The 11,426-nt window shown below is 42.5% G+C and overlaps 1 protein-coding gene across 1 annotated transcript; it reads left to right on the top strand.

Moving 5' to 3' along the window:
* The first annotated feature begins 1,261 nt into the window (after positions 1-1,261).
* Positions 1,262-11,178, top strand: LOC118228855 (NACHT, LRR and PYD domains-containing protein 3-like). Its single transcript, XM_035420377.1, has 5 exons — positions 1,262-1,319; positions 3,473-3,527; positions 5,758-6,097; positions 6,776-8,579; positions 10,986-11,178. The coding sequence occupies exons 1-5, from the start codon at positions 1,273-1,275 to the stop codon at positions 11,161-11,163; spliced, it is 2,424 nt and encodes an 807-aa protein (XP_035276268.1). The 5' UTR covers positions 1,262-1,272; the 3' UTR covers positions 11,164-11,178.
* Positions 11,179-11,426: the final 248 nt, after the last annotated feature.

Genomic DNA, 11,426 nt, shown 5'->3' with positions numbered 1-11,426 from the left:
TAGTGTAATTGTGTTACGCCTGCCCAGTAGAGGGCGCTAGTGTATCTTGGCCCCATGTACATTGAGGTAGATGGGTCAGGGAGTAAATAAAAATCCAGTGGGGGGGAAGAAAGCTATTTTGACTGGTTTCAGGAGCAATCAACAAATTCAAGCACCTGTAATTTGCTAAATGACGCCAATCTACTGTAGTGAGATGAGAGGACACCAGAGCTCCTTGGCCAGGCATAGCTTTGGGTGTTGAAAGAAAGACGTACGAAACAGAGCCTCATACAAACTGTTAAATACAGTGTTGGATCTTTAATGTTATGGGGCTGTGTTGCTCCCACTGGTCCTGGGGCCCTGGATAAGAACAACAGCATCATGGACGAATGCAGTCTCCACACTTAGACTCCATTGAAAATCTGTGGTTTGAACTGAACAGGAGAGTCCATAAGAACAGAACAAAAGATATTAAAGACATGGAAAGATTCTGGATGCAGGAAGGGTCTAAGATTAGAAAGGGGAGGGTGAACAAAGTACTGAATAGAGGGGTGCCAATAATTGTGATGCCCAATTTCTGAGAAATGTGTCATTTTGGTTGATTCAATTGAATGATTAATAAAATATGTTCAGCTTGTTGGAATATCAATGTATAGCTTAGCACTGGCATCATTTAAATAATGAAGTCATCCATCATTGTCATCCATCATTATTAAATTTTGGAGGGAACTGTCTTATACATGTTTGGAGCCCATTTAAATTACAGACTTCTTCCAGTCGACAGTAAAGTATATAGTGTATGTGCGTGTCGCTGTGTGTATTAGTGTGTCTGTGTGTTCAACGTGTTCTCATTTTGTGTGTTTACAGGTCAGCTAATTTGGATTAAAACCCACTTGTGGTCAAAACTGGTCTGAAGTGTTCCAGTCTCCTGGAGGTAGGGGGCGCTGTTTCTAAAATGAGTCTCACAGGAGAGCCAGAGACCAAAGACGGAACCCTCAGCACTGACAGAAACAGGTATGAATGCATGAATCAGACATTTAATGTGCTGTGAGTTGGAGCTGCAGTAAGAGGATGAGTATAACTGGAAGCTCTGTCTCCATGTGCTGTGAGTTAGAGCTGCAGTAAGAGGATGAGTTTAACTGGATGCTCTGTCTCCATGTGCTGTGAGTTAAAGCTGCAGTAAGAGGATGAGTTTAACTGGAAGTTCTGTCTACATATTTTGTTCACAGGGTGCATGTAGAAAGAGCAGGGTCACCTGTACCCAGCTGTCTGTCTATGAAGAGTGATCATTCAATGGATCCTCTGGCCATGTTCAGGGGAGAGTTCACAGGTGATCAAAGGTAATTAAACAGGTTCATTTTGACACAACTTTTTAATTATACTTCAATGTCACTGGCTCCTTTCAGGTGTATGTGGATATATTTTGTCATATACAGATATGCAGTGAGTTAGAGCTGCAGTAAGAGGATGAGTTTAAGTGGAAGCTCTGTCTCCATGTGCTGTGAGTTAGAGCTGCAGTAAGAGGATGAGTTTAACTGGAAGCTCTGTCTCCATGTGCTGTGAGTTAGAGCTGCAGTAAGAGGATGAGTTTAACTGGAAGCTCTGTCTCCATGTGCTGTGAGTTAGAGCTGCAGTAAGATGATGAGTTTAACTGAAAAATCTGTCCCATTATGTTGAGTTAGAGCTGCAGTAAGAGGATGAGTTTAACTGAAAAATCTGTCCCATTATGTTGAGTTAGAGCTGCAGTAAGAGGATGAGTTTAACTGGAAGCTCTGTCTCCATGTGCTGTGAGTTAGAGCTGCAGTAAGAGGATGAGTTTAACTGGAAGCTCTGTCTCCATGTGCTGTGTGTTAGAGCTGCAGTAGGAAGATGAGTTTAACTGGATGCTCTGTCTCCATGTGCTGTGAGTTAGAGCTGCAGTAGGAGGATGAGTTTAACTGAAAAATCTGTCCCATGATGTTGAGTTAGAGCTGCAGTAAGAGGATGAGTTTAACTAGATGCTCTGTCTCCATGTGCTGTGAGTTAGAGCTGCAGTAAGAGGATGAGTTTAACTGGAAGCTCTGTCTCCATGTGCTGTGAGTTAAAGCTGCAGTAAGAGGATGAGTTTAACTGGAAGTTCTGTCTACATATTTTGTTCACAGGGTGCATGTAGAAAGAGCAGGGTCACCTGTACCCAGCTGTCTGTCTATGAAGAGTGATCATTCAATGGATCCTCTGGCCATGTTCAGGGGAGAGTTCACAGGTGATCAAAGGTAATTAAACAGGTTCATTTTGACACAACTTTTTAATTATACTTCAATGTCACTGGCTCCTTTCAGGTGTATGTGGATATATTTTGTCATATACAGATATGCAGTGAGTTAGAGCTGCAGTAAGAGGATGAGTTTAAGTGGAAGCTCTGTCTCCATGTGCTGTGAGTTAGAGCTGCAGTAAGAGCATGAGTTTAACTGGAAGCTCTGTCTCCATGTGCTGTGAGTTAGAGCTGCAGTAAGAGGATGAGTTTAACTGGAAGCTCTGTCTCCATGTGCTGTGAGTTAGAGCTGCAGTAAGAGGATGAGTTTAACTGAAAAATCTGTCCCATTATGTTGAGTTAGAGCTGCAGTAGGAGGATGAGTTTAACTGAAAAATCTGTCCCATTATGTTGAGTTAGAGCTGCAGTAAGAGGATGAGTTTAACTGGAAGCTCTGTCTCCATGTGCTGTGAGTTAGAGCTGCAGTAAGAGGATGAGTTTAACTGGAAGCTCTGTCTCCATGTGCTGTGTGTTAGAGCTGCAGTAGGAGGATGAGTTTAACTGGATGCTCTGTCTCCATGTGCTGTGAGTTAGAGCTGCAGTAGGAGGATGAGTTTAACTGAAAAATCTGTCCCATGATGTTGAGTTAGAGCTGCAGTAGGAGGATGAGTTTAACTGAAAAATCTGTCCCATGATGTTGAGTTAGAGCTGCAGTAAGAGGATGAGTTTAACTAGATGCTCTGTCTCCATGTGCTGTGAGTTAGAGCTGCAGTAAGAGGATGAGTTTAACTGGAAGTTCTGTCTACATATTTTGTTCACAGGGTGCACGTAGAAAGAGCAGGGTCACCTGTACCCAGCTGTCTGTCTATGAAGAGTGATCATTCAATGGATCCTCTGGCCATGTTCAGGGGAGAGTTCACAGGTGATCAAAGGTAATTAAACAGGTTCATTTTGACACAACTTTTTAATTATACTTCAATGTCACTGGCTCCTTTCAGGTGTATGTGGATATATTTTGTCATATACAGATATGCAGTGAGTTAGAGCTGCAGTAAGAGGATGAGTTTAACTGGAAGCTCTGTTTCCATGTGCTGTGAGTTACAGCTGCAGTAAGAGAACGAGTTTAACTGGAAGCTCTGTCTCCATGTGATATGAGTTAGAGCTGCAGTAAGTGGATGAGTTTTACTGGAAGCTCTGTCTCCATGTGCTGTGAGTTAGAGCTGCAGTAAGAGGATGAGTTTAACTGTCTGTTTTCGTTCACAGGGTACAGCCGTCACTGGAGTCCAGGTGTTTAGAACAGACGAGTTCACCAAAACAGGTGTGAGATCTGCTTTTTCTAATAGTTTATAATGCACTTAATGTTGATAAGAAATTGTACCTTTGCCAAATATTACTCGTAACCATGCACAGTTTAACATCACATGAACACAACACATTTCAAGCATGCTTAAAATTTTTTTTTTGTGGTTTATTTGGGGCCAAGAGGTGTAAAAAATTCCCCATATTTTAAAATTGGAAATATTTGGGGAGAAGAGAATCCTGTGTGGAAACAGGAAGTGAAGCTTGTTGCTGTGTATAAGGATGCATTAGTGCTAATGCTAACGTGCTAAATTCAGCCCCTCAAAAGACACCGCTTAACATCTATTCATGGTCTGGAGTGCTGCCTGATCCTCACTCACAGGAAGTCCAGATTCCATCTGCAGGTCCCACACACAGCAGGATAGGAAGAGTCCTAACAGAGACTTTTAAACAGGAAGCACTCAGCTCACAGTTAGCATTTACTAAATGTATTACGCAGGGCAACTGCATTATTCTACTGAACTGCAGGATTTATCACACATAGTGTCTCTACAAAGCCATCAATCAGGAGCAAAGCCTGCAGTTAGAATCTGAGCATTTAGCACTGCTGCATGTTTGGTGTCTGAAAGTATCTGATACAGATACAGCACACCTCTTATTGAGCTTCACACTGATACAGCACACCTCTTCATGAGTTTCACGCTGATACAGCACACCTCTTCATGAGTTTCACACTGATACAGCACACCTCTTCATGAGTTTCACGCTGATACAGCACACCTCTTCATGTGTTTCACACTGATACAGCACACCTCTTCATGTGTTTCACACTGATACAGCACACCTCTTCATGAGTTTCACACTGATACAGCACACCTCTTCATGAGTTTCACACTGATACAGCACACCTCTTCATGAGTTTCACACTGATACAGCACACCTCTTCATGAGTTTCACACTGATACAGCACACCTCCTCATGAGTTTCACACTGATACAGCACACCTCTTCATGTGTTTCACACTGATACAGCACACCTCTTCACGACTTTCACACTGATACAGCACGCCTCTTCATGAGTTTCACACTGATACAGCACACCTCTTCATGAGTTTATTTCACACTGATACAGCACACCTCTTCATGAGTTTATTTCACACTGATACAGCACACCTCTTCATGAGTTTATTTCACACTGATACAGCACACCTCTTCATGACTTTCACACTAATACAGCACACCTCTTCATGACTTTCACACTGATACAACACACCTCTTCATGAGTTTCACACTGATACTGCACACCTCTTCATGACTTTCACACTGATACAGCACACCTCTTCATGACTTTCACACTGATACTGCACACCTCTTCATGAGTTTCACACTGATACAGCACACCTCTTCATGACTTTCACACTGATACAGCACATCTCTTCATGAGTTTCACACTGATACAGCACACCTCTTCATGAGTTTCACGCTGATACAGCACACCTCTTCATGAGTTTCACACTGATACAGCACATCTCTTCATGAGTTTCACTCTGATACAGCACACCTCTTCATGTGTTTATTTCACACTGATACAGCACACCTCTTCATGTGTTTATTTCACACTGATACAGCACACCTCTTCATGAGTTTATTTCACACTGATACAGCACACCTCTTCATGACTTTCACACTGATACAGCACACCTCTTCATGACTTTCACACTGATACAGCACACCTCTTCATGAGTTTCACACTGATACTGCACACCTCTTCATGACTTTCACACTGATACAGCACACCTCTTCATGACTTTCACACTGATACTGCACACCTCTTCATGAGTTTCACACTGATACAGCACACCTCTTCATGACTTTCACACTGATACAGCACATCTCTTCATGAGTTTCACACTGATACAGCACACCTCTTCATGAGTTTCACACTGATACAGCACACCTCTTCATGAGTTTCACGCTGATACAGCACACCTCTTCATGAGTTTCACTCTGATACAGCACACCTCTTCATGTGTTTATTTCACACTGATACAGCACACCTCTTCATGTGTTTATTTCACACTGATACAGCACACCTCTTCATGAGTTTCACACTGATACAGCACACCTCTTCATGTGTTTATTTCACACTGATACAGCACACCTCTTCATGAGTTTCACACTGATACAGCACACCTCTTCATGTGTTTATTTCACACTGATACAGCACACCTCTTCATGTGTTCATTTTAGTATCTCCTGCGCACCCTGAAGAAGCTGAAGAAGGATGAGAAGTTGAAACTGTTTCAGAGTCATCTGAGTCAGGACTGCCCAGAATGCTTTCAGAGTCTGTCTGAAAATCCTTTTGTGCTGGATAAGTTTATGAAGATGAAGGAATTGTTCAAGAGTCATCAAATTGCTGATTACCCAGAATGCACTGAGAGAGAGCCGGAGCATCCTGAGGCCCTGTACATAGTTGAGAAGATGCTGGAGACCTGTGACAGTGAGGGGTCTCTGAAGATCACACTCCACATCCTGAGGAACATGAAGCAGAAGGATCTCACTGACTCACTGGAGAGAGATGAGCAGCACAGTAAGAGTTTTTTCTCATTGCTACTGTGTGTCCATTAGAATACTGAAATGAGTTTAGATAGAAAATCTAACCATGAACAATGTTCTGATTTATAGCATCTACACTTCCCTAGTAATGTTTTACACGAAGAGTCTTACAGACAGAAAACATAAACAACATGCACACAGAGGCATTTATATTTAAATACAGCCAAAGGGGATTCAGAGCAGGAACCTTGTGCTCAATAGCCAGTAACTAAACCACTGTCTCATCAGACAGACTGCCTTGAGTGTGTATCCAGAACTAAAGGGCACTCAGAATAAAAATATTAGATTTTAAAATTTACTATGAGACCTGAGATGACAGTATTTACCACAAGGACACGTCCACAACATAAACCTGAGAAATGTTAAAGGACAATTGAACCTATTTTCAATTTTTTATATTGCTTGCCTTCATCTTTATTGTACAAATGCAACAATCTGCACTTTCTTTCTGATCTGTTTTGTTTGTGATGGATTTTAATTGAGAGGTGTGCATCCCTGCGATGAATGTAACACAATGATGTGTGTAAAATTCTGTGAAAACCGAATGCATTAATATTCTATTTACTGTTTATTTTTAAAATATGTAATTGAATAAATGAAAATGTTTATCTCATTGTAAACATAATTTATTCTTCATATTTCCTCTCTTCAGATGAATCCATAAAACAAGCCCAGCTGGCACTGAAAACTCATCTGAAGAGGAAGTTTGAATGCATATTTGAAGGTTCAGCAAAGCAGGGCCACCCAACCCTCCTCAATGAGATCTATACAGAGCTCTACATCACAGAGGGGGGAAGTGGAGGGGTCAATAATGAACATGAGGTGAGACAGATTGAGCCAGCGGCCAAGAGACAAACCACACAGGAGACTGCAATCCTCTACAATGACATATTTAAGCCTTTACCTGGACAAGAGAAACCCAGAACTGTGCTTACAAAGGGCATCGCTGGCATTGGGAAAACTGTCTCTGTGCAGAAGTTCATTCTGGACTGGGCAGAAGGAAAAGCCAATCAGGACATTGATTTCCTCTTCACTCTTCCTTTCCGAGATCTGAATTTGAAGAAGGATAAAGCATTCAGTCTGATGCAACTTCTGCAGCACTACTTTCCACAACTGAAAGAGATCAGAAGTGTTGAAGGTGATGAAATCAAAGTTTTGTTTATCTTTGATGGTCTGGATGAGTGTCGACTTCCTCTAGATTTCCAAAACAATGAGATCTGCTGTGATATAACAGAGTCATCATCAGTGGATGTGCTGCTGACCAACCTCATTAAAGGGAATTTGCTTCCCTCTGCTCTCATCTGGATCACCTCCCGACCAGCAGCAGCCAATCAGATCCCTCCTGAGTGTGTTGACCAGTTGACAGAGGTACGAGGGTTCAATGACCCACAGAAGGAGGAGTACTTCAGGAAGAGATTCAGAGATCAGAACAAGGCCAGCAGAATTGTTTCACACACAAAGTCATCCAGGAGCCTCTACATCATGTGTCACATACCAGCCTTCTGCTGGATTTATTCTACTGTTCTGGAGATAATACTAGGCAAAGTAGAGAGTGGAGATCTGCCCAAAACTCTGACTGAAATGTACACAAACTTCCTGCTCATTCAGACTAATGTGAAGAATGAGAAGTATCATGGCACTAATGAGACAAACCTGAAGATGTCAGGTAGAGAAATTGTCCTGAAACTGGGGCAGCTGGCTTTTCTACAGCTGGAAAAGGGCAATCTGATATTCTATGAAGAGGACCTGAGAGAGAGTGGCATTGATGTCAGTGAAGCTTCAGTGTACTCTGGGGTGTGCACAGAGATCTTTAAAGAGGAGTGTGGGTTGAATCAGGAGAAGGTCTACTGCTTTGTGCATCTGAGTGTTCAAGAGTATCTGGCTGCCTTGTTTGTGTTTCATTCATGTGTCAATGAGAACAGAAATGTACTCAGAGCAGAACCTCGCAGTGACAGAGTGCAGCTGTCTGAGTTACACAGGACTGCAGTGGATCAGGCCTTAAAGAGTAAGAATGGACACCTGGACCTTTTTCTCCGATTCCTTCTTGGCCTCTCTCTGGACTCCATTCAGACTGTCTTAGGAGGACTACTGATGCAGACAGGAAGCAGATCACCTGTACCAGACCAACGGACAGAAAGCAGATCACAGAGCATTGAGATAACAGTTCAGTATATTAAGAAGAGGATCAGAGAGGAGTCTTCAGCTGACAGGACCATCAATCTGTTCCACTGTCTCAGTGAACTGAATGACAACTCTCTAGTGGAGGAAATCCAGAATTCACTGAGATCAGGAAAACTTTCAGATATAAAGCTGGAACCACACCAGTGTTCAGCTCTGGCCTTTGTGTTACTGATGTCAGAGGAGGTCCTGGATGAGTTTGACATGAAGACCTACAACACATCAGCAGCAGGTCATCATAGACTGGTACCAGTAGTCAGGAACTGCAGGAAGGCCATGTGAGTATTATGTCATTAATAATGTAGATGATTAACGGCATATTTTCAGACTTAAAAGTGTGATTTCTGAATCATTTTGACAGCTAGTGCGCTCATTTAATGTTCTGAATCCAGAACATAAGCAGCAACAAATTATGGGGTCGATTGGCTTTTGAATAGGTTATGATCATGGGAGCATTATGCTGGGTTGTGACTTCCTGGTCTGAGCAGGCAGGCAGCACAGGAGCGAATCACAGACTACGCTCACACCAGGAGCGAATCACAGACTACACTGACACCAAAATTTCCAACTGCGCCTCTTCTCCCACGTCGACACATGGCTAGTCCCCAAATTACCAAAAAAAAATTTTATTTATTAATTTGTTTGTGTTTGGTATTAAAGGTCCAGGAAACTGAAATCTGTGAATTATTTGCTGATGTATTGTTTTACTACTTTTTTGCATTCACAAACGGCCAAAGTAATATTTTAAAATGATGCTTGCAATAAAAACGTATAAAAGCCTGTGCTGAAATTGCTTTGCTCGTAACAGAACCTCTTATGATGTGCTTGCTCTTCCCCATGATGAAATTAGCAGTTGGCTGTGGCGCTAACTGTTTTAAAGGGATGTAAATGGGGCGATCTGATTGGCAGTCATGAAACCACACAGCCACCCCACGCACAGTTATTTTGTTCTTATCACACAGTTGTGCAAATGCCTGGAGTCACAAAAATGGAGCATCGCCTAGTTCTGGCAGGTCACGAGAGTCAAGCGCTCCGGCCGAATCAGCTGATGGCTCAGCTGAGTGATGTTCGCCTATCACAGTACATTCACTAACAGGGCGGTCTACTTAAACAGCCTCCCTCTACTCATTCGGCTGCTCCTCCTGCATGCAAGCGCTGCACGTTGCTTCGTAAATCCCCTCCACCACCCCAGCTCCATCCCCATGCGTCAAGAATTTGCATTCTCCATTCCTATGTGTTAAGAAGTTGTATTGCTCCATCCTTATATGTTAAGAAATTGCATTTGCTCCATTCATATGTGTTAAAAACTGCTTTGCTGCTGGATCTGTTCTGTGTGTACCCCCTAAGGGGGGGTTTGGCTGCTGGCCTCCCGGCCTTATCCACGCGGGCTGCGTGGTTGGCGGGAGAGCTCCAGAACAGAGCCATACCGCCAAACATAACTGTATTGCCTTTATTGTCAATAAAGTTCTACTTGATGACAGTGGTCCTGACAGAATTAGCTAAATTGGGTTTGACACTAATTCACCAGGGCACTGCATGGCTGCTAGTATTTGACAATTGCCTTGACTGTGAAAATAGGGCCCAAGGACCCACTATTGAAAATGTAATTTAATAACACAGGCTAAACTACATTAATAAACTGATATGGAAATTGAGTAAGATGTAATGATGCAAAATTACAGCTTGGCTCTCCCATAGTAAAACCAGGCAAATTCAGCAGCAGTAGAACCACAACCAGAGATCCAAGACTGGGATCAGACCAAAGACCAAGGGGGTCGCAGTGTAGTATAATGGCTAAGGAGTTGGTCTTGTAACCTAAAGGTTGCAGGTTCAATTCCCCAGTAGGACACTGCCGTTGTACCCTTGAGCAAGGTACTTAACCTGCATTGCTCCAGTATATATCTAGCTGTATAATTGGATACAATGTAAGTCGCTCTGGATAAGAACGTCTGCTAAATGCCTGTATCACTGTATCACCAAAACACAGCTGAGAAGCAGGACTAATGACCCAAGACCAAAGGCTCATGTGTGCTTTACAGGCCAACACTTTATGGCCTGTATTCAATCAACATTTGCCCTTAACTTAGACTCTGAGAAGTAAATGCACGTTACACTTCTTTTCCACAAACTGAATTAGTTCTACTTATTGCTGTTCTTGATGAAATATTTTGATTTGGGAGAGATAAGTTTGGTTATGAAATAAATGTTTGTGTTACTAAGTTGGGAGACTAAGTCAGGCAGTAAGTGCACCATGTTACAAGGCCAGTAATACCACCCTGGTCTCTGCTTTATTCTGGTGTAGGCTGACCCAGAATCTCCAACATAGTGCCTGTAGATAGAGTGAAATAGGAAGGTAGAGGAACTGTAGGATAATATGGGTGCCAGAATGAGGTCTTCTCAGGGAACTGTTAAAGTGACCTCAACCCTGGGTGCCTGTTCTTGAGTGAATTCTGAAGACAACAGGCCTTTTGGGTCAGAATTACCTCTGTAGAACTGTCAGAGCAGGACGTCTAATTCTCAGGTCAAAAGTGCTGCAGTTTGAGCGTGTAGCACAGACATCTTCCTCAGAGAATCATCAACGTTAAAATCCTCAATTTCATCACTGAACACTATCATAGTTTAATTACAAATATTACTATTATTATTTTTTTGTGTACCTAATATAGTATCTTAACTCTTTGCAGACTGAACAGCTGTCACCCCACAGCGAAGTCCTGTGATATTGTGGCCTCAGCTCTCCAGTCATCAAACTCACCCCTGAGAGATCTGGACCTCAGCTACAATAACCTGGGAGATTCAGGAGTGAAGCTGCTCTGTGCTGGACTGATGAGTCCAAACTGTAAACTACAGAGACTGGGGTGAGTGGTGCTATGTACTGTGTTACCTTAACTAAACAGAATGAGTGCTTATAGGTCATTGAAATGTTCAAAGCTTTCTCTCTCAATTTACTCCTCTCTCCCCATGAGCATTCTTTCTTTGTTTACAGTATTCTCATCCCTCTCTTCTTACTCTTCTATCACAACAAAGAAAAACAGGATAAAACCTTAGGAGTCTTATGGTTACCAGGCTTGTGGTTCCTGAGCAGAATGTAAGCTTTCAATGGAGTCTGTAGTATCAGGTCACAG

Source organism: Anguilla anguilla, chromosome 6, assembly GCF_013347855.1.
Source record: "Anguilla anguilla isolate fAngAng1 chromosome 6, fAngAng1.pri, whole genome shotgun sequence".
NCBI classification, from domain to species: Eukaryota; Metazoa; Chordata; class Actinopteri; order Anguilliformes; family Anguillidae; genus Anguilla; species Anguilla anguilla.
This window is presented reverse-complemented; position numbering and strand designations above follow the sequence as displayed.

Coding starts and splice junctions, on each gene's coding strand:
- LOC118228855 (XM_035420377.1), top strand. CDS start 1,273: ATGGATCCTCTGGCCATGTTCAGGGGAGAGTTCACAGGTGATCAAAG. Junction 6,098..6,775: donor GGAGAGAGATGAGCAGCACA/GTAAGAGTTTTT, acceptor TCCTCTCTTCAG/ATGAATCCATAAAACAAGCC. Junction 8,580..10,985: donor AGGAACTGCAGGAAGGCCAT/GTGAGTATTATG, acceptor AACTCTTTGCAG/ACTGAACAGCTGTCACCCCA.